This window comes from Pezoporus wallicus, unplaced genomic scaffold (genome assembly GCF_028554395.1).
Source record: "Pezoporus wallicus isolate ANWC-B61680 ecotype Strahan unplaced genomic scaffold, APGP_CSIRO_Pwel_v1 contig_9073, whole genome shotgun sequence".
Lineage (NCBI taxonomy): Eukaryota > Metazoa > Chordata > Aves > Psittaciformes > Psittacidae > Pezoporus > Pezoporus wallicus.
The window spans coordinates 101,155-125,784 of NW_026642829.1; the positions used below are offsets into that span (position 1 = coordinate 101,155).

Sequence of the window (24,630 nt, forward strand, 5' to 3'; positions counted from 1 at the left end):
CAAGAATGATTTCGTCTGGGGCTGGAAAAGGCAATGGCAGGGAGTTTGTTGTCAGCCCCTGTCAGCTGAGGGTGAGGCTGGCTGACGAGCCTGCAGGTCCTGCAAGGGAGCAGGCCAGAGGGAACACATGAGATTCCAGGCTAACAAACTGGTTGTGTCCCCAGCCTGCAGAGCCAGCGGCATGAGGGCAGGAGACGGCCCCGTTCCTCCCAGACAGGAGCTTTGGAGCTGGAGCTTTCCTCTCCTGGCATCAAACAAGGCCTGCTCTTATGGTCTGGGATGGAGGGATGAGCAGAGCAGTGGGTGCTGCCAGCACGGGAGAGGTGATGGGGAGGAGAAGCTCCCCAAGGAGTGCTGGGTGGTGGCCCAGGCAGGACCCTAAATCAGGGGGAAGGATTCTTTATTTCCCTGGCTCCAAGTGCAGCCAAGGAGCCTGGGGAAACCTTCCCGTGTTTATCAGGAGCGAGCAGTTCGTTGTGCCCTGGGTTATGGGAGCATTTACACCTCTGTGCACGTCCCCGTGCTCAGTTCCCTGCTGGGGACCGGCTGGAGCCATTCTGGATCTGGCTCCGACGCAGCCCATGCAGAGCCGAGCCGCGCATGTATTCAGCCCCATCCGCCTTTGATCTTAAGCTCTGTCAAGAAAGATGCTTTGGCAGGAATCTTGCCCATCAAGTACCATCCATAGGCGGCTGCAATGTCACAGCTGTGACCAGGCCCTGACAGCTCCAGGAGCTGAGCTGTTGCCAAGTTTAAGCCAAGCCTCCACCTTCTGCCCTCGGGCTGGAGGCAGCTCCTTTCTGCGCTGTGCAAAGGCTCAGAGCTCCCTGCTCCTGTGCCTGCTGAATTCAGGGGGGCAGCAGCTTTCAGGCATTGTCACAGGTTGGAGGAGCTGCCACTGATTCCCTTCCCCCTGAGCCTTTGGTCTCGCTGTACAGACACTGACCTGCTGGGGGTAGGAGCTGCTGCGTGGTCCAAGTGGCTGAGGAAGAGGATGGGGAGCTCTTCATCAGGCACTGCAGCGATAGGACAAGGGGTAATGGGTTAAAACTGAAACAGGGGAAGTTCAGGTTAGATATACGGAAGATGTTCTTCCCTATGAGGGTGCTGAGGCGCTGGAACAGGTTGCCCAAGGAAGTTGTGAACGCTCCATCCCTGGCAGTGTTCAAGGACAGGTTAGACGGGGCCTTGAGGGACATGGTCTAGAGCGAGGTGTCCCTGCCCACGGCAGGGGTTGGAACTGGATGTCTTAAGGTCCTTTCCAACCCAAACCACTCTGGGGTTCTGTGCTGCTGCCTGAGTGAAGAGCACATCACACGAGAGTGAAACTTGCTCACTGCATCCTCAGATGAGCCAAGCCCTTGCTGCTCCCTGTGCCACAGGCTGGGTACCGCTGGGATGTCACCGGGTACCACTTGGGTACCAGCGCAGCTGAGCTCCCTCACTCCCCCCTCCTCTTCCCAAATAGTCCCAAAGCTGTTTCCTTCCCCCGGCTCGGGGTGGGGAAGCCACTAGATGGCAACGTTACCTGCAGTGAGGCCCCGTCTCCTGGGGTCGGGGATGCTCGGGGGTGGCCGGGACCCCGCAGTGATGCCCGGGCTCAGCCCGGTGGGTCCGGTTAGCTGCGCCTCAGCTGTGTGTGCTGAGGGCATTGCTGCGGCTGAGAGCACTGGGAGGCCTTTTAGGCACGACCAAACCAAGCTGATTTGGAGCCGGCCAGCACAGGAATGCACAGGAGCGTGTAACCTGCGGGAAACACCCCGTGTCTGCCCCTGCTCCCCTCACTGCCCGTGTTACATCAGTGCCATAGTCAAGCCTTGTTGTGCGAAGGGCTTTCGTCCTGGTGAGGTGGATGGGTCAGGTGTGAAAAGCCATCTCCTGTTAATCTGGGCTTGGAAAGGCAGGAGAAAGGCTGCTGAGAGCTGGTGGTGCTTTGGGCATGGCGCTCGTGTCTTGCTGGGCTACATCCGACTGGTGAGTTCCTGCAAGCAGAGAAGTTACTGACCTCGACTTTGTAGTGCTTCCCAGGTGCTGATTCTTCCCTGCTTCCCCTAATACAAGGCAGAGGAGTGGGATGGAGAAGCATGGTGGCACACTTCTCCAAGGCAGTCAGCTGGCCTGAATGGAGATGTTAATTAACTCTCCATCCCACTGGGGCCACAGTGCATGAGGAAATGAAACTACAGCCCTGAACAGAGAAGGGATGTGCTGTTCACCCAGGGAAGGACTTATGGGAGCTCCAAGCTGGAGCTTATAGTGATACAACAGGTAATATTATAAACAAGAGGCATCACTGTGTCTTTCCCTTGTGAGGCTGGAGAGTGGATCATGATGGATGGGGATGGGGATGGAGGCAGGAGTACAGTCCTGCCAATAGCTCTGCCCTTCCTCACTCCTTCACTCCTCCACTCTCTGTTGCAGTGCCTCCGGGTGCTCAGTATTACTTTTTCCTCCTCTTATTTAGAGCTTTTCTTGGTCTCTATCCATAGCCCTGCGCTGAGCCAGCCCCACGACAGATGCCACCACCACAGCATGGGAAAGGTGAGATTGGCCCAAGGGGAAGGAGCAGAGGCTGAGAGGTCTCAAGTCCCAGGTTCCTCCTCACGGCTCCTTTGCAGTAGAGAGCGATGGTGCTCATCCACGAGGTCCTGCTCTGCCCTCTCCAGTGCCCTGGCAGGGCTGCAGGTTGTCTCTGCCTCCCTGTGTGACCAACGGATCTGGCCAGCACCCAGGGGTGTCAGTGCGGGACCCCAAGCAACCAAGAGGAGCAGGAAAGCCCAGAGTCTCCTTCCTCCTCCTCCTCGCTGCCTGCCAACCACCTTGCCCGGTCCAAGGGGTGGCCCTGGGTGGCCCCATCTCCCGCTGGTCCAGATGGGAACGGCCGCTCCCAATTACTCATGGGGATGATGCGGGGTGGGGGGGGATGCAGGGGTGGAAAGTTGAAGTCAATGGAAAGCGGGCGCTTGGCTCTGTCCTCGTCCTCCCAGCGCTGCAGCTGGAGCTGAGCTCAGCCAGGACTGAGGCCACGGGTGGCGGGCGGCTGGCGAAGGGACACGATGCTCAGCCATCAGCATCTCTGGCCTGAGCTGGGACAGGGGGACACAGAGGTGGGAGCGAGCACACAGACACCGGCCACACGGCCACCCATAGCCCACAGTGATGGGCACCCACTCCGAGCTTCCTGAAATTGGGATGATTATCCATATTTATCCATATTTCCCAACAGAGAGGGTTTCTGGCGTGATGGCTGGATTGTAAAGGCGAATTCTCAGGTTGTCTTGCCACGCTTTGGAATTACTTCACACTGTAGCTCCTGTGGGCTGCAGGAAGACTCACTTCCCACCTCAAAGGCTTTCTGGAGCATTCGACTTGATTATTGTTCGTATTCAAAAGTCCTTCTTTGCCAGGTTTTCCTGCCTAAGCTGAGGTTCCATGAGGACATCCATAGAGCCCACCGGGAAGGACCAGAGACACCTCTGCAGTGTTTTGATGAGCAGATGCATTCCTGGCAAAACTCGTTATTTCCAATGAATCAGCATTTTCCCATTCAAAACAAACCCAAACTTCTTCCAATCCCTCCCTCAGCCGCTTTTACTGCTCAGGGCGAGGTGGCAGCTGGACCAAACCCCACAGGCACATTTGGGAATACAAAGTGGCTGAAATGGGACCCCTGGAAAAGCCTGACCGCAACCAGGTGGAATTTTCCAAGCGGATGGAGAGACAAAAGCTCGGCCAATCCCTGCACCAGCAAATCTCTACTGGGGGATGTTCAAAGGGAGTGGAGCTGCTCACCCTGCCGGGACCAGGAGGAGCTGAGATCCAACTGGTGCTTCACGTAGGCGATGCCTCCCCGGCTTTGTGCCGAGTGGGATTGGGTTACGGGGCTGGGGCTGGGAAAGCTCCTCCCCAGGTCGCAGGTGGATTAAGGAATTCCAGTCCCCATTCAGTGCCCAGTGAAGCACAACTAATATGGGAGCTGTAAAGAGCAGGGGCAGGCAAGGTGGGAGGCGTTGAATGGGAAAGGCACCTGCTAGGGAGGGTGATGGAATTCGGCAGGCGGTGAGGAAACAGGGTGATTTACTGGCCACAACCTGCTTGGTTTTGCCTTTGAATGGGGGCATCAAGGGGTGAGGGTGGCAGTGGAGGTTCAGGTGTCACCTCCGTAATGGGGATGCTTCTAGGGAGAGGAAAACCCATCACCCAGCGCGGGTGGGTCAGAGCCAGGCTGCATCCCGGACACGGGCACAGAGCCTGAGTGAAGGGAACACGGTGCCAGGGAGCATGGTGGGACGTGGGCAGGTCTCTGAGGGTGACAAGGACCTCCCAGTGAGGACCTGATAACACCAAAAAGGCTGAGAGATGGAGAGAGAGTCACCAGGGTGTAGGAGATGGTGCAACCCTGAGGCCGTGATGGTGCTAACGTGAATCAGGCGATAGCAACTCCCTCTTTTTGCCTATTAAAATGCCTGTCTCCTGCAACACATCTGCTGAGCCACGTGGCTCCAGGTATCACCCTGCTAAGCCCAGGGTGCAGACTGGGCTCTGTTTGTCTGAGGTCCCCTTATTCCAGCCCAATCCAAGGGGGGTTTGCATTTAAGGAGCACCCTGCACCCAGCCCACCGGTATGGGGATGCGTGGCTGTTACGGGAGCTAGCAATGGGGCCGACGCTTGCTCTGAAGCCAGAACAAGGCTGCAGGGGATGGAATGGGCTGGGACAGGTTGGGATGGGATGCTCCAGCCACACCACCGCCTGACCTAGCGATGGGATACCCCAGTGCCATAGAGCCCCCGATGATGCCCCATCCCCAGGGCAGGTCCCCCTCAGCCCTCCTGGCTGTGTCTGGGGAGCCTCCTGCACCCAAGAGCCGTTGGGGAGGCAGCGCTCTCATACACCCTGCTCCCCGGGAGACTCCCCGGCGCCTCCTAATAGGACTTTAATTATACATTCACCAGCCCCATTTTGCCCTCCCTCCTTCCCTCTCCAGTTCAGCTTCCCCAAAGATGTAAATCCCCGGCGCGTGCTGCGGGGATTGTCAGCTCCACTAATGACCACCTATGAGCGTGCTGGGGTGGGAGGGCAGCGGCGTGGGGACATGGTAGGTGACACCACCCTGACTGGCTTGGCAATGCCACCCCCCCCCGGCTCGGTAGGGGTGTCCCTTGGGTCCCCCTCTGCCTCCAGCTGTGGAGGGAAGGAACACATTGGGATTCGGGGTTGTTGCAGGTCAGAAGAGGAAGGCTGAGGTCCTGCAAGGGGATCAGGATGCAGCGTTGCTCCCATGGTCGCTTCGTGCAGCAGGACGATGCTACCAAGGGGCTGTTAGCCCCAGGCATTAGATGGGGGCAGGCACCTCGGGGGGGATCAGAGCTCCACGTGTCCCACCGACAGCTCTGCCAGCATCCAACCTTGTGGCATCCCTGAGCCATCCTGCCTGCCTCAGACAGTGTCTGATGCCCACGGTGCCGTCAGGCTGCTTTTCAAAGGCTTTCCCTTGGAGCCCTGTGCAGAGACGAGCGCGATTTGGCAGGGACTGGATCCTCCTTTGCAGAGGGGAGAGGCTGGGCTGAGCTGAGCATCGCATCGCCTTGGACCGCTCTGCTCCGTGAGTGGGTATCACGGGCTCAGTGCTTTAAAGCGAAGCAAAGGGTTGGCTCCTGCCTTTTCCTGCTTCTGGGCAAGCCCCTGACTCCTTCGTTCAGGCAAAAACTCACACTGAGGATTTTGCTTAAGTTGAGCCTGGGAATTGGGCCCTCGAGGCTTAAATAACTCTTTGTGCATGGTACATGCCAAGAACAAAAGCAACCCAAACCAGACCCAGCCATGTAAGACCACTAATTTTCTCTCTGTTAATGAGCAGGAATGTGGGGTCACTGATTATAATGCTCTTTAACACCTCGCCAAACCCTCGCAGCCCAGCTGGGAACAGCAAGTGACCACACGGTGCTGAGCCTCCCTGTGTTCCCTGGAATCACGAGGGGCAGGAGGAAGCCTTCCCTGGGAATCCGACATGGATACCTGGGGCTGCTACCCCTTCTAGATAGAGGGCTTTCAGATGGTACCATTGTCCAAGGCTTAATCTGATTCTGCTCTCTCTGGAACTCATTGTTGGCTGCAAAGGAGGAGCCAGGCCTGGGACTGCCATCACAGAGGGTTTCATCAGAGCTGGAATAGGGAGAAAGTGGTGGATCCAATGCAGGGATCTTCTCCCCGCTCCCCTAACGCTGTGCCTGGACCAAGGAACAAGCTGGCAACCTTCATTCCCCCAAGTGCACACGCAGCCACTGTCCTTGGCACCTTCCAGCAGCAAACCCATAGGAGCAAGTCACTGGGATGAGCTGGAAAACACCTGTTTCTCCAGAGATGTTGAAGCTTTTCCAGTTTATTGCTCCTGAAATATGGTGGTTTTTTTCCCAGAGGAAAGGACTCTTTGGGATGCTGCTTTCTGTTAGCGGGATGCTGTGCACGTGTTGGGGGTTTGGGATTTCACCCCACGTGGGAGATGCCAACAGTTTCTCTCCGAGTGCTTGATGAAAACTGTTCCATCAGGGAAACATCGCAGTGATTTCCTCCCTCCCCACCTTCTGTTCACCTGCTCACGGGCTTTTGCCATGAGACTCTGATGTGGGCCCTTGCGAGCCACACTTGGCTCACCCACAGCATCCCCGATGCGTCCGTCCGGAGCTTGCTCTGACACAGGGCTTCCCCAAAAGCACTTCCTGATGAATATTCATGACGAAATCACATCTATGTTTGGCAAAGAGGAGGTGCAGGGGAGGCCCGGGCTCCCCCTCCTTCTTTGCCAATGGGAGCACGGAATTCCCATCTCTCAATGGTCACAACCTGGGCAGCAAAGCCATTTTTTTGCCATCAATGGGGCAAAGGGCTCCCTGGCAAGGACAGAACGTGCAGTCAGCTGCAAGCTCAAGCCCTTCCTGTCGGCTCTTTAGAGGCTTGGCAAATTCCTCCCCCAACCTGCAAGCCCTGACAGGTCCCTGCGGCACGAGACGGGCACCGTGCATCCCATGCGGAGGATGTGGGGTTGTCCACGCTCTCCCCTTCCCATGCATGTGTCCAACTGCAAATGCAGCTGCTCAGTGCTTGGAGAGGCTGGGGGTGACCTGGGGGATCCCACATGCTCCTGAATGGGGGGATCAGAGGAGCCCAGACGCGTTTGGGTTGAAGGGAGCTGAAAGCTCATCCAGGAGGTGCTCCAGGCACATAAACCCCTGCAAGCAGCTGACATGAGGAGGATGAGGGGTAGGAAGCGCCTTCATGGGGAGCAGGCATGGTTGGAAGCATTAAACCCCCATTCCCCACCCTGGTTTGGCACTGGGGCAGTTATTCAGCTGGTAAAAGAGATGCTGCTCATTTCAGTCGTAATCCCAAAGTTCATCAAGTTTCTCCCTTCACAATGTGTGCCTGCAAGAGGTTGCTTTAAGCCAAAATAATCAGCTTTATTGAATCAAATGCTTCACTGAGAGGCCAGTACTTGATGTTCTCTTTGTTTAAGTGCTGCATCTAACCATTACCAATCACCTTGTTATGTTATTAAAGTTGCAAGCCCTTAATGGGTCTCTCCAAAAGGCAAATAACAGCTTCCCAAATGAAGAGCCTGCAACAGGAAGGGAAAAGACCATTTACACAAGGAAACCATGCAGGAAACCTGGGTGAGATCTCAGGCTCGCCCTGAAGGGAAAATCAGCCTCCAAAGTGTTATCTGCAACACCCAATCCAAACCAATACTGGTCATTATTTAAATGCACAATGGATTCAAGTTATCTGAAGAAAAAGGAAGAATCCAGACCGCTATTCCCCATTATTGAACTGCCCCATTTCCTGCACAATTTTCTATCAGAAACAGGCAATTTTGCACCACTCCAGCAAAGAAGGGGCAGGCATCAAGTGAAATCCCAGCATGAAATCCACAGAGCTTCATGTGAACAGAAAGAGATGGAATTTCACTCAGGTTTTAATACCTTTTTGGAATACCCCAAAGGATTTTCTGGGCTTGCAAACAGCAAACCCAATGCTTTCACTGAGCCAGCATCCTTACTGGCTAGGGCAGAGCTTTATTAGTGATGACCGAAGGGAAGATGAAGGGTCTGGGGCTGTGACATGCCACCATCCCTGCAGGACAGGTCTCAGCTTACTTCCAGCTGCACTGCTCTCCAGCTCTCTGCATTCAGGGTGATGGGAAGTGAATGAGGGTTAAAAAGCCTCTTTAACTGGTGCTCCTGTCAAATTAGCAGGGCAAGGCGCTGAGGCTGGGGCTAATGAATGGAATAATTGATGAAATATGTCAGGTTTCAGGCGAGCAGGTTCACACCTTCCCCAAAGGTTTCCAGATGGGGCATAATTATCCCCAAACGAGGGGAGGAACGGTGACGAGGGGAATTTAGAGGGCAGAAAATTACTGCCACAATTAATCCCAGGCACTTAATAAACTCACCAAAGAACAGCAGGGATGGGGAGAGACCCCCTGAGGATTTTGGTCACGTTTTGGTGATGCTGGTGGAAGTTTTCGCCTCTGTGCATCGGTGGGGAAGCAAAGGCGGCACCGGTTTTGCTTCTCTCCAAAGCAAGATGGCACAAAGGGGAGCTTTCTCCTCTCCTCTGCCTCAGTAGGGTTCAAGGGTTGAATCATAGAATCATGGTTTGGGTTGGAAGGGACCTTAAAGCGCATCCAGCTCCAACCTCTGCCACGGGAGCAGCTTGCTCCAAGCCCCTGTGTCCTTGAACACTGCCAGGGATGGGGCAGCCACAGCTTCTCTGGGCACCCTGTGCCAGTGCCTCAGCACCCTCACAGGGAAGAGCTTCTGCCTAAGAGCTCATCTCAGTCTCCCCTCTGGCAGGGTCAAGCCATTCCCCTTGTCCTAGTGATGTAAACCAGGGGTGGTCTATGTGCCCCTCAGTGGATCACTGCTAATGTACATCAGGGTCCTTTTATTCCTTGGATTTCCAGCTGACAGTCCCCAGTCCCCGTGAAAACCAAACCCGGAGCAGCTCGGTGTCCTGGGGAATATTGTAAGGTCTAAAACAAACTATTTGCTTTATTGAGGGGGGGATGAAGTGGGGAGGGCAGGGGGGATGATCACTGGTTGTAAGGATTTTAATGTCCCTGTGATTTCAACTCAAAGCGGTGATGAAGCAGGGCACAGAGCCTGGGCGACCCAGGGGCTCTGAGCACAGCCATGCTGGAGGGAAGAGATGCTGATCTAATGGCACCAGTGTCAGCTATACCCACGAAACCCACCCGAGCCCAGGCCAGGGAGCTGGGCTTCAACCAGGCTTCCTGCTGAGGCTGCAGCGCTTGGGACAAACCCTTTTTGAGCATCCTTTTTGCAGAGCCCCCCTTTCAAATCCCTCCCGGAGAAGCTGGAGCTCTGCAAAGCTAAAGGGGAGGAACCAATACTGATGTGAACCTTCCCTTCCCTTGTGTCCCTCTAAAAGGTCCCTGTCGAAGCCAGATCCAAGACACCCCCCCCCCCCCATGACAGCCACCCATGTCTGCGTGTCCCCTGGGCCACCTCTGCACCTTCAGGTCACCTCCCCATCAGTAGCTCCTGTCTTGCCTTGCTCATGCTGTGATTCATGCCACGGGGGAACAGGTCCTGAGTGCTCCGGGGGTGTCTGACACCATCCAGGGGACAAATCCTGCTCCCACTCGTGGTGGTGCTCCCCTATAGGGTAGGATTGGGAAAGAGGGTGCAATGGAGCAAAGCCTTTCCCCTGCACTGTTACCTTCTCTGGCAGGTCTCCAGCCCCCTCCCAGGCGATGCTCCCGACAGCCCCTCATCCTTTTTTCCCTAGGGATGGTTTTTGCTCCTGCCAACCAGCCGGAATTCCCAGGGGAGAAGCGCAGGGAGCAGCCAGCACCGCAGCATCCCGCTCCCTGCGCTCCGGCGAGATTCCTGACGGGCTGGAGATAGCAGGGATGTTCGTTAGTGTGGCAGCGGTGGCGTGTGGGAGGGCAGACGCCAGGCTGTCTGCTCCCACTTTGTTGGGCTTGTTATTAACTTCTCCTTGGGCTGCCATTAACCCAGAATTCCTGTACTTGGCTTCAGGCTTTCCCCGCGCCGGCTCTATCTCCAGCGTGTAATTACAGCTGTTGGGATCTCCCTTTATCTTGCATCTTGGAGGTTTGTTACCTGGCACATGCTTCCCTGTACCCTCCCCAACACAGCCTTCCCTGCTCCCCTTCCTGCTTCCATCCGCCTCGCCCAGTGCAAGCGGGCAGGGGAAGGATCCGGAGCTTCTCTGCATTGAGCAGCTCTGCATTGATGAAGCCGCATCCCGAGCTCCTGCATCCCGAGCATCACCGGGCGGGTGAACGCATCCCGCACGTCCCGGCTGGAAGCTCCCTGCCACCGTGTGGGTCTCGGCGTGTTGTCAGCACCTTCCAGCCCCGAGACGGAGACTTTTGAGTCGGCTCCAAGCGCGGCCGTGATTTATTTGTTTAATTTAATGACTCGGCTCGAGGTGTTTGCTTTGGCAGCAGGTTCCCCCCCCCCCAAACCCCAAACCCTGCTCCAACAGCGCGTTCCGTCCCTGCCAGCCCACGCCGACACAAACACGAGGGCTGGGACCTGACCCCGTGCCTGGGCGGCATCAATTCCTGCCCTGGAGCTGCTGAAGCCGCTGGGAACCAGACCCCCCCCTTCCCCCGCCCCCGGGTGAGCGGTGCCTGGGAGCTGGGAGGTTTTCCACAGCCTGAAGGGTTGGTGCCAGTTTCTTACCCCGGCTCCCAAGGGGATGCAGAGCAGGTGGAGCGGTCCCTGTGCTGCCGTAGTGGGATCAGGGATGGGGCGTCCCCTTGGCACAGGGATGCTGAGGGTGGCACCTGCAGACCCCCGACCCAAAACTCGGCTTGTACGGAGCTGAGGAGGAGGAGATGGGATCCCTTTCATCTGGTGTCATCGCTGCTTGCTATGGGCTGCCCCATGGGGCTTGCTTGGAAATTCCCACATAGGGGTATCCACTCCCTCTCTAGCCCCACAGTATGGAGGGGTGGGATCCCCTCGGCATCACCAATGACACAGAGCTGTGACACCTTGCCCAATGAGAGGGGATTTGACCCTGAGAATCCTCCTTCTCCTTGCCAGAAGTCAAACCTAAACCACCCATGGGGACTCCAGCATCCGCCGCAGGGACCCTGGCTCCTCTGGTACATGGTGGATATTTGGGATACTTCTATTTACGTGTAATTATGGGTATTTATTACATCCATCACATAGCAAAGGGCTGGGAGCATTTGAACCCATCAGATCCAGCCCGGGATCTGGTGCCACCACTGGCAGCCACTGCAGTGGCGGGGATGCAGCCCTCAGTCCCAGTATCTCCCTCCCACCCTCAGCACCGGGGTGAGGAGCACCGGAGGGAGCAGAGGTGCCGGGAGCTCATCCCTGCAAGCCAGCACCCGTCCTGAAGCAGGGGAGAGCTGAGTCACCCCGGCAGGGAAAGTGAGGAGCCGGGATAAAAGCAGATCAGTGGAGGTTTCCTTTGATACTCCAGCAGCCGTGCTTTGGCCTTGGTGCCAGCCAAGCCGGGCTCCCTGGGGATGCCTTGGCCAGTGCTGGAGAGCATCCGGATTTCTCCCTGTTGCCTCTATTTGATGCTTTGCCCCTGTTTTTCCTGGGTGGGGTTGGGGAAGTTTTCACTTTGGCCCCTGCAGTTTGGTGCCCTGGGCACTTTGGGCTTCTCTCCACGGCCACATTTAGGGTTTACATTGGATTTTGAGCCCTGAGGACAGACACTGGTGCTTTGCCCAGCTCCCTGCTGGGATGAAGGGACGTGGGCATCCCAGAGCCTGCGCCCAGCACCGAGGGGCCAGTCTGTGGGTCTGGCTATGCTGGAAATGATCCTTATGGAGGTTGGGATGGGGAGAGAGAGCAGAAGGCACCAGTTACAGGGGGTCAGAGGGGGGTCAGGGTTGTTGTACTGGGACATGTGGGGCAGGACATGAGCCCCAAGTGTCCTGGGGTTAGCCCAGAGCTTGGCGGTTAACATCGGAGCTCCTGGCCCCTGCTTGGAGTGACTCAGCCCTGGCACGATGGCCGGATGGAAGCATGTTTTGGGGATGGTTTAATCTCCAGGGAGGGTGGGGACGGGGACCCTCCCTGCCAGCATCCCCATCCGCCTGGCACCGGCTCCCTCGGGGCTGCTCCACCCGGGCAAACCCTGCTCTTGGAGACCTGGCAGCTGGGGCTGGTTCCCCCAACCCATCCCTGCGCTGCAGCCGGGGCTCACAGACCCCCTCCAGGGCTTTGCATAAGATCTGGGACGGGAGGAGGTGCAAATCCCCCCCCTGCCAACAGCACCCAGGCTCCTGCTGGCTGTCCCCAAAGGCGCTGATGGCACAACCAGCCCGATGGGTCCGGGGGGGGAACGATGCTCCGGTTGGGAGCCAAGGTGGAGGCCACGGGACTCCTCGGGGCCCCACGCACCCCGCCAGGGTCAGGGCTCCCCGGGGCGCTGGGAGGGAGCGGCCGGGCAGGTCGGCGCCTGCCGCCGGGAGCGGGGCCCCGCGGGGACCGGGCGCTGCCGACGCCGGGGAAGGGGCCTCCCGTCTGCCGGGGCAGGCGCCGACTGGGTGGCTCTGGGGTTCCCACCCCCGCGGGGGTCCTCCCCCAGCACCCACGAGCACTGCGGAGGCGCAGGGCCTCCTCAAGCCTCCATCCCTCCATGCGGTGTCCGTCCCTCCCGTCTCCATCCCTCGCGTGTCCCATGTCCCCGCACAGGTGAGCTGAGTGCGAGCAGCCTCAGCTCCACCGTGTCTTGTCCCCCAAGCGCCGGGGTGCCCCGTGTCCCCCTTCGAGGGGATCCGTCCCCCCAAGGGCGATGTGCGGGGACGTAGCCGTCCATCCCGGAAGGTCCCTGAGAACGGGGTTACCCCCCAGCACGGAGCACCCCAATATGGGGAGCAACAAGGGGCAACCTCCCTGGGGAGACCCAGCCAGGACACGGGGGTCCCCCCGGGTGTCCCCTCGGGGCGGGTGCATTGCTCCCGGCCAAGGAACCGACGGGGAGGGTTGCGAGCAGGATGGGGACACAGAGGGGGCTGCCCCCGAGGTGGGGGGCAACCAGAGGGGTGCCCGGTGGATGACGTCACGAGGGGGCGTGGCCTTCCACCCGAGGGGGGCGGGACGGGGCGGGCGGGGGATCCCCCGGGCGCGGGGCCGCGCTCGGCAGCGTGGAGCCCGTCGGGGGGCGGTGGGGCTCGGTGCGGCTCCTCGGGCTCCCCGGGGCTGCGCGCCCCGGCCCGGCCCGGCCCTGCCCACCATGACCATGAGCTCCGTAGCCGAGAGCTTGCTGGGGTCCGACCCGTCCAAAGCCGCTTTCCTGGAGCTCGGCCACCCATCGCCGCCGCACTACCCGCTGCACGGCCTCCACCCCGCCAGCCACCCCCAGCACGACCCAGCGCCCTTCGCCTCCTACGGCCGGCCCGGGCCTTACCCCTACCCCGGCGGTGCCCCCCCGCTCCCCCACGGAGGGCCCTACCTGCCCTACCCGCCCCCCGGCGCCCAGCACCCCCCGGCCCAGCTGGCCCACGGCGCCAGGCTGCAGGATGCAGGTAAGGAGGGCGCGGGGTGCTCGGCGCTGCGCACCCGCTCCCGGGCACCCACCCGGCGTGGGGCCACGGGCGTTTATCAGGAAGCGCCGGGACGGAGCTGTCGGAAGCGCCGTCGGGGCAGCGGCGATGCGGGGCTCGGCCTGACGGGGCAGGGGGCTGCGTCCATCCCTCCCTGAGCTGGAGCCGCATGGGGAAGGGCGGCTGCGTGGTGGCAAGAAACACTGGGGATGGGGAGCATCAGACCCCCGGCTGCCCGCATCCTGCCTCAGAGCCCGCGGCTGCTCTTGTCCTGCCTCTGAGACCTCCCGGCCCAGGCAGACTCTCCCCTTCTGCCCCACTACCAACATGCTGCAATCTCAGCTCCCTGCCCCCTTGCATTCCCATTCCCCACTGTTTTCTCCCCAAAGTAATGCAAAATGCTTCCGTGCCCTGTGCTCACCCACCTTAGCCATGTACTGCTGATCTAGGGGCCACCACCATCCCCACAGAAGGGACCCACTGGGGTAGGGGACTCTCCTGTTGCACCATTTGTTGCCCCATTTTGCCTGCCCCCCAAGTTGGGTGCATGGCAGAGGGGCCTGTGGCCTGCCCACTTTTGGACTTACATAGTTATATTGTCCAGATAATCCCATCCCTCCCTTTCTCCTCCTCTTCCCCCTTTGCTTTACCTGTGGCTTAAAACACACCAGCAAAGCAAAAGCAGGTCCCACTTTTTTTCTTCCCCTTCCAAACCTAACCTCCAAAAAGCAAACCCCACAGCAGCCCAGGGCCTTGGGGGGGGGACGGGACGGGGACAGCGACGGTTTGGGGTTGGTTGTTGGGTTATTTTCTTTCACCTCCCGGCGTGTTGGTTTAACTCGGCTCCTCTCCCACCCCAAGAGCACGAGAAGCCCCTGGCCGTGGCCAACGGGGAGCTGCGCATCAGCAGCAAGGGCAAGAAGCTGCGCAAGCCGCGCACCATCTACTCCAGCCTGCAGCTCCAAGCCCTCAACCAGCGCTTCCAGCAGACCCAGTACCTGGCGCTGCCGGAGCGAGCCGAGCTGGCGGCTCAGCTGGGGCTCACCCAGACCCAGGTACGGCCGCAGCGAGGGGTGAGGGGATGCTCGCAGCCCCATGGCCGTGCACCCCACGGGAGCCTCGCACCCATTGCTGCTCCAGGAGCGACTCTGCACTGAGGCTGCGTCACGATGCCGGGGTGCAGCTGGAACGCTGCCGAGCCGGGCCGTGCTGCGGCGGGGGAGCTGGCGCCGGTGGGCCCCCGGGGCTCGGGTTCGGGGTGCTCCTGCTCGCACCTCCCAGCGGCACTGGGACTTTCCCAGCCCCGCAGCCTGGCTGCCGGCCCGGCCGTGCCCGGCGCTGGGCGGCCCTGGGCCGTGGGATGGGGCGAGTGGGTTTTTGAAGGCGATGGGGAGAGACAGGCAGGCGGCAGCGGTGCAGCCCGGAGCCAGGGGCGAAGCGAGCTAATAAAGCTGGGGAAGGAGGAGACAAGTGGGAACCTGCCGGCAGCGCGGGGGGGACTGCGGGGAGGAATGAGCGGGGGCCACCACCCCACCGTGCCGCACCCCAGCACCAGCACCCGGTTGGGTTTGGGTGGCCACAGTCCGACCCGGAGCGGGGGCCGTGGGGATGTGCATGGCTGGGGCCTCCTGGCTTGCTCTCCATGTATCACATGTTTGTGTGGGCTCCTCGTGCCTCTTCCCAAACGCTTCTCTTAGTGGAGTCTCTGGTGGCTTGTAAGGGAATGGGCTCAGAGCCCGGTTTATCTCATAGACCCCCATGCCCAATTGGCTGTGCTCCCTGGAAAGGGCTGGCGCAGATGGAGATGGGGACCACTGGTCCCCATAATTATTGATGCTGGGGGTTTATGGCGGGGGGGTGCTGGCCACAGACCCCATCCTCCCCACTGACACCTCTCTCCTCTCCCCCCCCCCCACCGCAGGTCAAGATCTGGTTCCAGAACAAGCGCTCCAAGTACAAGAAGATCATGAAGCAGGGCTCCAGCGCGCCTGATGGGGAGCACCTCCATAACGCCGCCTCCCTCTCCCCCTGCTCCCCCAACATCCCCCCTCTCTGGGACATCCCCATGCCAGGAAAAGGACCCCCCCTGTCCTCCAGCAGCTACATGAACAGCTTTGGAGCCTGGTACCAGCCTCACCCACAGGACACCATCCCCCGGGCCCCCATGATGTGATGCTGCTGTGGCTCCAGCACTTGCCAGCACTGGGAGGACCAGTGAGGGGGATGCTCTGCAGCCACCCCCAAGGGACTGGGGAGCCCAGCGATGCCTTGGGGACCTCCACAAATGGAGAAGGAGGAAGAGGAGGAGGAAGGCGACTGCAGCCTGCAGGAACCTGTGAATTGCTCCATCGTGGTCCGAAGTGAGGCAGCCCCTGCACAACACCTTGATGCCACCATCCCGGTGGGACAGGACTTGGCCTCCAGTCGCAGCCCTGGCTCCCTCCGTTCATAGACAGGGGGCAGGGGGGGGCCTGGAGAGGGGCTGGGGGGTCCCCAGACCTCCCCCCCAGCCTGGCTTTATTTATAAACACCGTCCATTATTGTATGCCCCCCCTATAAATACCTGTACACTTGTAACGCCTGCTCCTCCATACCTGCCACTGCCTGCTGCGGCTCTGCCCCTGCTATGGGAGCAGACACATGAGTCCTGTCCTTGGAGGCTCCCATCCCTTGGGAAAACAACCCTATGGGGATGGGAGCGCTGAAGCAGGGGGCTGGGGCTGCGTCCCCCCTCCCCAAACACCCGTGTGGGACCTGCTGCTGTTTCCAGACACGCGGTCGCTGCCCTGATTTGAGGCACGATCGCAGTGATTGCGGGGCAGGCTCCTCGTGAGGGGCTCCTCGATGCCTCCATGGGGTAATGACAGGCAATTTGGAGCTGGTGAGGATGTTGGCCTTAATAAGGGTGGCAGAGGGAGGTGGGGGGACCCTGGGCTCCTGCCCCATATCTCCAGCAGCCCCTGGAGTCGATACCTGGCTCTGGCAGGGGCAGCGTTTTGGGAATGGGGGGATACTTTTCCGCTGCAGGTTCCCTCCTGCAGTGCATCTCCCACCTCCTTTTGTGCTTTCCAGAGGCCAGAACCTGGCTGGAAAATGCCTGCTTGGTATTTCCCACTTTTCCCAGTCCCAGCCAGTGCTTGTCCCCTATGATGGGGATGGGACCTGCGCTGAGGTTTCCCCAGCAGAGATTTGCTGGGGCACTGAGTCCGTACTGAGGTTTCCTCCATTGCACAAACATGATCTGCGCTCCCGATGCTCCCACTTTACATTCCTCCCACTCCAAGGGTCCCTTCCTGCCCCAGGGACCACATTTCCCATCCCAGCTGGAAAAGCCTGGGAGGGAGGGATGTTGTGATGCTCTGCATGGCACTGTTTGCTTTGCACCATCAGCAGCGCATGAGGCCAGCCAGGAGTGGGTTTGATCCCTCAGCCAAGAGGTTTGGGGTGCTGCTGGTGATCCCACCGAGCCACAGGCATGGCTGGCCCCTGCTGCGTCCCGTGATGCCCATGGGTACATTGCAGCGATGGCATGTGGAGGATGTGGAGGCTGTGGGCTCAGCACCCCCCAGGACCAACCGAGGCCAAGACATGGTGCCTGGGTGGATGATGTCCCAAGTGGGGTTGAGGGGGTGAGTCCAGCAGAAGCAGGGGTCTGTGCAGGGCAAGACCTTGGCTTTATTCCCCTGAGGGATGGAGCCCATCACCCCCACCGAGGCTTTAGGGAGGTGGATGGATTTGCTTTGCGCTGCTCATCCAGAGACTGGGGCAAACCCAGCTCCTTGTGGGTGGGATTTATCCCGGACAGGGGTTTGGGCTGGAAGGGACGGCTTTCCTCAAGGAATTACTCTCCAGCCATGGGAAGGGGCTGGAACGCGGTGTGGTCCTGGCTCCAAAAGGTGGCTTGGGTGCTGGCGGGTGCTGAGCAGGGGATGGGGAAAACAGGAGGCAGAGGCTGCGGCGCCCGCTCGGCTTTCCCGATGGATGTGCTGCCAAGGACCTGCAGCCAGAGCCGCTCACAGGTCCCGGCTTGCAGCGGGAGGGAAGCAGCAGCCATGGGTTCCAGGAGCCAGGATCCATCCCACCCCACACTGGGACAGTGGCTGGCGCCTGGACCCCGCAATGGGGACACCCGCAGCTCCCCCTGCACCCAAACATACATGGGAGAACCATGGCTGACCCCAGATCCTGCTCCAGCCCATCTCTGGGCACCCCTGGCCCCTGCTGCCACCCGCCTGTGCTCGGGATGCTCCTATGGGATTGGGATGGGGACAGGGATGGGGTCTGGAGAGCAGAGGAGGAGCTTTGAGGGTTGTTCTACCCTTTCTGCAGCTGAAGCGGAGGGTGCCCCAGGAGATGCCTGCACAGCATCACTGGAGCTGCTTTTGCCTCTTCTCCACCAGCCAAAAGTGTCCCCACTCAGAAAAGGCCCAGAGCTCCCAGGCATCCCTCTCTGGTAGGGTTTAACCCACTGGATGGGAGAAAACCCATTAGGGGATGTCTTGGGGATGGGCTTCTTTGGGTCCCTCTTCCCTCCACCCGCACGGGCTGGAAACCCAACCAGCTCCCTCCAAAGCACCGGGGCAGATTTGGGCAGTGAGGGGGGAACCTTGTGTCCCTTTGCTGTCCCGAGCCCAGACAGGGTGATGGGACATGGACAGGGGTAGACACAAAGATCCCTGAGGCCACTTGGAAGCGTTTCCATCCTGTTTTCCAGAGCCGTGAATGGAGCCAGGGCCCTGGCTCGTGGCAATGCTGTGGTTGCCCCGTGTCACTCCGGCTGCCGCGTGCCGGGTTAGCCAAGAGCTGGGAGAGGATGAGGATTGGGAAAGGATGAGGACGCCGTGGATGCCAGGCCAGGCTGTGGGTGAGCAGCTGCCCCCGCTCCTTGTGTTGGCAGCAGGGTGACGCAAGGGGCTGGAAGCAGCGTGGCGCAATGGGGAAAGAGGTGCTGGCACCATCCCCTCCAAGGGGCTGGATGTCCCCAGCATCCCCATCCTGGTGTTAGGATGATGAAGGATGGTCATCCCATTCCTGTGCCAGGGCCGGGTGAGGGATGCTGGGAGGATCTGGGTGATGTTCCCACCCTGGTGTGTGTGTTGGGGGTCCTGCCTTTGGCTCTCAGGCTTCATTCTGCTTTTGGGAGCACTCTGGGGTATCAGCTGCTCGCAGGAGGATGGAGCTTGGCAGTAGGGAGGGAAGGCTGGGTCCTGCAGCCCCAGGAGCTTATGGCTGCCCCATCCCTGGCAGTGTTCAAGGCCAGGCTGGACACAGGGGCTTGGAGCAAGCTGCTCCAGTGGAAGGGGTCCCTGCCCGTGGCAGGGGTTGGAGCTGGAGGAGCTTTAAGGTCCCTTCCAACCCAACTCATTCCATGGGGGAACAAGGGGACAACAACAACCCCTGCGTCCATCCCTGCTGCACAAGCTGCCAGCAGACCCCAGTTCACAGGCAGTGCTGGAGGGGAGCAGGATGAACCTCGGTCCACAGGCAGGGATGCTCCCAGCATTCCTATATCATGTGTGGATACAGAACCTTCTGCCTTTCCCTTCCCTAGATTAAAAACCCAACAAAACCCCATTGCCAGCTCGCGCCGTGCCTCTCACTCCAGGCAATGCCGCTCTGTTTCCTCCTTCCCAACCTGCCTCCTCCCTGCTCTTGCTGGCAGCTCCCCCTAATCACCCCCATGTCTCCAGCCTGTCTGCCCGCCGCCGGCTCTGGGGCGCATTGCACACAGCCTCCAACCCCAACCCCAACCCCAAGCATATGGGGGGCTGGCAGCACCCCTTTGTGTGCTGCAACCAGCCGGGTCACGAAGCAGCTGGATGGGGATACCCAGGCATCCCGATGCTGGATGCATGGGATGAGGTGGGAAGCTGGGGGGTGCAGCCATGGGGGGATTGGGGGAAACCTTCATGGGTGTAAAGAGTGAGGTTGGCCCCGTGTGGTCTTGGCCATGGGATATGGGGATGTGGGGACACCACTGGATGCATCCTGGCTGTGTCCAGCACTCAGCGGAGCTGGGGTTCCCTGGATGGTGCAGAGGGACCATCCTCAGAGCCACCCCATGGAGACCGAGTGCCATGTGGGGATGAGGGGGGACCCTCCAGGATCGTTGGGGATGGGATGCATGGCTCAGTGAGGACAACATTGGGATGGATAATGGGACTTCAAGCCCCGACCCTTTGCTGCACTCCTAGGCACAGAATGATGCCGGGGACAGCGGGGACAGCAGGGCAAGGTGATCAGCAAGGTTCAGCCCCAAGGACCGTCCCTATCACCGGTCACTGGAGCCCTCCCAGCCCCAGAACACTGATGGGTGAAGTCACCATCTCTGCGACTGTCGTCCCCATGGGATTGGTACCTTGGGGGGGGGGGGGGGGGGTGTGTCCCATCCCTTGCTCATGAGCATCCCCAAAAGGGACACCGGGGCAGCCCAGCACCTTCCCAGTTTGTTGCATGGCCAGCAGTGTACTGGTCCCAGTAAGCAGCAGGGGAGGGAAGCAGGTCCCGGCTGCAGTGGGGCTGACTCTGCAACCAGGAGTAAAATTCCCTTCCTCCAGATTCCCTCTCAGCGGGGCAAAGTGGGACCCGGGATGAGCCAGCAGCACCCTTGGGTGCCCGCTCCCTTAAGCCCCCAACTGCTTCCTAAACCAGGGCACACCGGCTTTAACTCCATGTTTTCCAAGCCGGAAAACTCAGGAGTTCCTCCCTGCACATCAAAAACCCTCCCCAAAAACGACGTTTGGAGCTTTCAAATTCAAACCACTTTTATTCACACTTCGAGATCAGCTTTTGGTCACTAGGAAAGCAGCAAAGGTCGCTCGGAGGAAGCCTCTTTGTCCTTAGAGGGGGCTCCCAGCACCCAATTTTGGGTGTTTTCCCCTTTTTTTTCCTTAAAAAAAACAACCCAAAAAGCAAACAACAAAACCAGAGCAAAACCAGTTTGGTTTGGATCAACTTTATACAAACGAACCTTTATGTACACTCTCTTTTTTTCCCCCCAATACACCCCTATTTATATATAAGGCAACATAAATAAGACCCTCGGCACTGTACAACGTGTATGAACACTTCTTCAAACGGCACTTGCTGCTTTTAAAAAAATAGCATCATCCTCTTAAAAAATAGTAAAATTTCTTTTTTCTTTCTCTTTTTTTTCTTTTTTTTTTTGTTGTTTTTTTTTCCCCTCTAAAACGTGCTGTCGATTCGCTTAGAAAACAGGCACCCCGCTTCGCTGGGAGCTGAACTGACACGGATGGAGTCACTGCTGGGAAACAGACTTTAGCACAGCTTTTCTCTCTACAAAATAACTTAAACCGTTCCTGAACTGTTTAAATATTAAAATAGGATTCTTTTTTTCTCCCCCTCCCCTTACACTTTCGATTTATTCTTAAATAACCACCTTATTGTCGGAGCCGGTCCTCATCCCGCGAAGCCGCCATTGAAACGGATGGGCTGCGGGTGCTGCTTGGCTCCCGTGGGGTATCCGCGGTCCCCCCCCGCATCCCGGCGGTGAAGCTCATCCTCTCATCCGATGCCGTGAGGGTGAAGCTCATCCCGCTCCTTTGGCATCAGCGATGGGCACCCGCACGCGTCCTCCTCCCCACGGGCTCCATCCGGACCTGGGTGCGGGTGCTCTGGGTGCCCCTCGTGCTCAGGGAGCCCCCCCTAAAGGCAGCTGCCCAGGGTGGCCCCAAGAGGCAAAGCTCCAGTGAGAGATTCCCATCGGGATGCGGCTCCTCGGGGGCTGGTTTTTATTAGGGGGTGATGGAATAAGGATAAAAATGCATGAGAAGAATTCGCTGCCACCTTTTCCTTGCCTGCCCTGGGCTGGTAGCTATGGAGTTTAACCCTTTGGAGTCCTCTTGTTCCTGAGATGAGCTGGGAAAGGATAGGATATCTAAGAGTATATTTAGGGGTGTGTGTACATGGGTGTCCTTTTTTGCTTTAAAAGTAGAAAAAAAAAACAAAAAGAAGAAAAAAACCCAAAAAGTAGGGGGAAAAAAAGGAGGCAAAGGAGTTCTGCCACTGTCCCTCATTCCTGGTCTCAGCTCCGGGCTCTTAGTAGACGGCACCCGTGTTTGGGGGCGGCCCCGGGGAGGTGTGATGCATCGCGGCGGCCGGTGGTGGCTGGTGGGGTCCGTGGGGTCCGCTGAGGGTCTGGGGGTGATACCAGGGGTTGTGCTCCTCCAAGAAGCCAGGAGAAGAGCTGTAAGGAAGCGGCTGCGGGAGGGGGGTCCTGCCCGGCGCGCTGCCGTGCGAGTTACTGTCCCAGACGGCCGGGGAAGGCGGGGAGTTGCAGGCCATGGAGTCGCTGTTGTTGGGGCTGTGCTCCAGCGGCACCTCGCCGTTCTTGTACAGCTTCTTGAACTTGGAGCGCCGGTTCTGGAACCAGATCTTCACCTGGCAGGGAAGGAGAGGGGGGTCAGTTCCCCCGGCACCGAAAGCGGGTTGAATGGGATGCTCACGGCGAGGCGGGGGGGGAACGGACCTGGGATGGACCCCACTGAAGTGGGAAGGGATAAGGGACATGGGCACCCCGGGGAGCTTGGCACACCATGGGGACTCACAGACATGGTGCATTGCGGGAAGCCCCCCCAGCTTGGCACCCGCATGGCACCCATGTGGACCCCAGACCACACAGTGCTGGGTGGGAAGGTGTCAACGGCCATGGGCGTCATAGGGACCCCATTGCAGGAAGCCTGCCAGAAGACCCCAAACACCCAGGAAGGCACCGGGCTGTGGGTGTCACCCGGACGCACCACGCAGGCACCACGGTACGGGTGTCACGGGGACCCTGGAGACATGGAACATCGCAGGGTGCCCTGGTGGGGACACGGGCGTCGGGGGAAGCCCGTCACTGCAGCATCACGGGCGTTGGGAGCGTCCCTGGAGCTGGGTGAGGCGGCGCTGGACGCCCTTGGCCCCTGGGGAAGGGGTGGGTGGCTGTCACCCAAACAGGATGTCCCTCTGGGAGCGGGTGACGCGCTCCGTCAGCCCTTTGCCGAGTGTCCCCGATTGCTTCATCGCCCAAGGGAGGAGGAGGAAGGCCGGGAGGCGCTGGGGAGCGCCGCACCAAGGGCGGCACAAGGGCGCCGGTGCCGGCCCGCAGGCAGGGAGGGTGCTGGGGATGGGATGGGGTGCGGGGGGAGCCCCGCGCTGCGGCGATGGGGGGGGGGGGGGGGTGACACCCGGCTCGTCCTCGCGCCAGCAGATCCGGGGGGGGGAGGATCTGTCCCCGTGCCAGGCAAACCCCAAAAGCGAGGCTTTGGCCCCACATCGTAAGGGGGAGCCCATAGCACCCGTCCCTGCTCTTCCCGTCCAGCCTAAACTGTCACCCCAGCACGGAGATCCGAGGGGGAATGTGGATCCTATCCCAAAATCCCTTCTCTTTGCCCGGACCAAGCAGCACGGGGGAGCCGGAGCCCCGGGAGGAGCTCCCTAAGGGAAGCCTTGGAAAATCCAGCTGGAAGAGCAGGGTCTGCCCCCCAGGTGCTCCCACGAGGCAGAGGGCCAGGACCTGCTGCTGGGATGGGGTGTCTCAAGCAGCCTGTCCCAAACGTCCCGTCCTGCATCCGGATTTGGTGTCCCACATTCCCGGCGTGCCGGGTGTGTTGGTGACCCAGGACTCTCCCAGACACAGGGGCAGGATTCAGCCTCTGACCCTGCCCGGTGCCGGAGCAGAGCGAGGTCTGGGACAGGGCTTGCTCCAGAGGGAAGGGGATGAACCCCGAAACCTGGGAGCGGGCTTGGCTGGGATCCTTCCCTTCTCTCTGCTCCTTCCCTCCTCTCCACCTTTTCCTCTGCAAAGCAGATCTGCTCCGCACGGGGAAACGTGGCAGCAGGGACCCCTGCGCCCATAAGCAAGGGGGCAGCACCCATCCATAGGGACCCCCAGCCCCTGCTCTGTGAACAGAGCCCCCCTCCTAAACCCCACCGGTTCGGGCTATGCAAGGAGGGCGCTCCCGGCTCCTGCCCTGCCGATCCCTTCTGCCTGTGGCTGGGAACTGGGGTGCCGGGGGGCTCAGCCCTTACCTGGGTCTGGGTGAGCCCGAGCTGGGCGGCCAGTTCAGCCCGTTCGGGCAGCGCCAGGTACTGCGCTTTCTGGAATCGGCGCTGCAGAGCCGCCAGCTGGTAACTGGAGTAGATGGTGCGGGGCTTGCGGATCTTCTTGGGTTTCCCATTGACCATCCGCACCTCCGGCTCCGGCTCCTCCTTCACCGACACTGGGCAGAGAGCGGAGGTGTGAGGCTGGTGAAGGGGTCCCAGCGCTGAGCACGCACACACACACACACACACACACACACACACCCCATCCCTCAGCTCAGGGTCATCGCACTCCGTGTGCCCCCATCCCCAGGGGCATCCCCTGATGGCCACATCCAGCATGGATCCATCCCGCTGCATCCCCCCAGCAGCACTGGGGATGCCAGAGGGGGCTGATCCCACAACAACAACCCCATCCCCGGCTTGGGGACACTTGGAGGAGTGCAACTTCGCTGCCTTTGTCCCAAGGGACTTGCGGGATGGATACAGCCCCTTTTTTCCCCAAGCATCCTACCTGCTTCTTGGGCCGGGAGCTGCTGGTCCCTGAAGTGGCTGTACTGGCGGTAGGAAGGGCTGTAGGAATAGTCAGATTTGGGCGAGTAGGTGCCGGCGGTTCCGATGCCGTTGAGGTTGAACTGGTGGTAGGGGTAGTGGCTCACAGGCTGGCTGTAGGACTGGCCCGGGTAGTAGTCGTGCTGGCTGGTGTAGTAGCCCAGGTCGGTGACGGAGGACTCCGGTAAGGTGGGAGAGTCCTTGGAGGCGGCATGGCAGCTCAGGGAGCCCGAGAGGTCGGTGAGGATGCTGGAGAGCTTCTTGTCGAAAGAGCCACTCATTGCTGGAGCTGGGCAATGGGGGGGGGGGGGGGGAGCTGCCTGCCTGGCTGGGGACCCCCCAACCCGGCGGCTCCGGCTGCCCACGTCAGGCCTGGCTTGCCCAGAGCCGGCTCCTCCACACCAGCTCTTGCGAGGAGCAACCAAGAGACTGTGCCCAAACCTC

At 59.8% G+C, this 24,630-nt stretch overlaps 2 protein-coding genes across 2 annotated transcripts; one reads left to right on the forward strand and one right to left on the reverse strand.

The window, feature by feature from the left end:
• Positions 1-13,154: 13,154 nt before the first annotated feature.
• LOC130611536 (homeobox protein box-5-like) lies at positions 13,155-15,901 on the forward strand. The gene is made up of 3 exons (XM_057432325.1): positions 13,155-13,572; positions 14,452-14,645; positions 15,512-15,901. The coding sequence occupies exons 1-3, from the start codon at positions 13,281-13,283 to the stop codon at positions 15,761-15,763; spliced, it is 738 nt and encodes a 245-aa protein (XP_057288308.1). The 5' UTR covers positions 13,155-13,280; the 3' UTR covers positions 15,764-15,901.
• A 4,960-nt stretch (positions 15,902-20,861) lies between these two features.
• On the reverse strand, positions 20,862-24,630 carry DLX3 (distal-less homeobox 3). The gene is made up of 3 exons (XM_057432326.1): positions 24,149-24,630; positions 23,623-23,813; positions 20,862-21,990 (listed from the first exon to the last, which is right to left on the reverse strand). The coding sequence occupies exons 1-3, from the start codon at positions 24,465-24,467 to the stop codon at positions 21,649-21,651; spliced, it is 852 nt and encodes a 283-aa protein (XP_057288309.1). The 5' UTR covers positions 24,468-24,630; the 3' UTR covers positions 20,862-21,648.

Excerpts from the sequence above, each read along its gene's own strand:
- LOC130611536 (XM_057432325.1), top strand. The coding sequence starts at position 13,281 with ATGACCATGAGCTCCGTAGCCGAGAGCTTGCTGGGGTCCGACCCGTCC. Across the intron at positions 13,573-14,451 it reads CGCCAGGCTGCAGGATGCAG|AGCACGAGAAGCCCCTGGCC; the intron begins GTAAGGAGGGCG and ends TCCCACCCCAAG. Across the intron at positions 14,646-15,511 it reads TGGGGCTCACCCAGACCCAG|GTCAAGATCTGGTTCCAGAA; the intron begins GTACGGCCGCAG and ends CCCCCACCGCAG.
- DLX3 (XM_057432326.1), bottom strand. The coding sequence starts at position 24,467 with ATGAGTGGCTCTTTCGACAAGAAGCTCTCCAGCATCCTCACCGACCTC. Across the intron at positions 23,814-24,148 it reads GCTCCCGGCCCAAGAAGCAG|TGTCGGTGAAGGAGGAGCCG; the intron begins GTAGGATGCTTG and ends CTCTCTGCCCAG. Across the intron at positions 21,991-23,622 it reads TCGGGCTCACCCAGACCCAG|GTGAAGATCTGGTTCCAGAA; the intron begins GTAAGGGCTGAG and ends CTTCCCTGCCAG.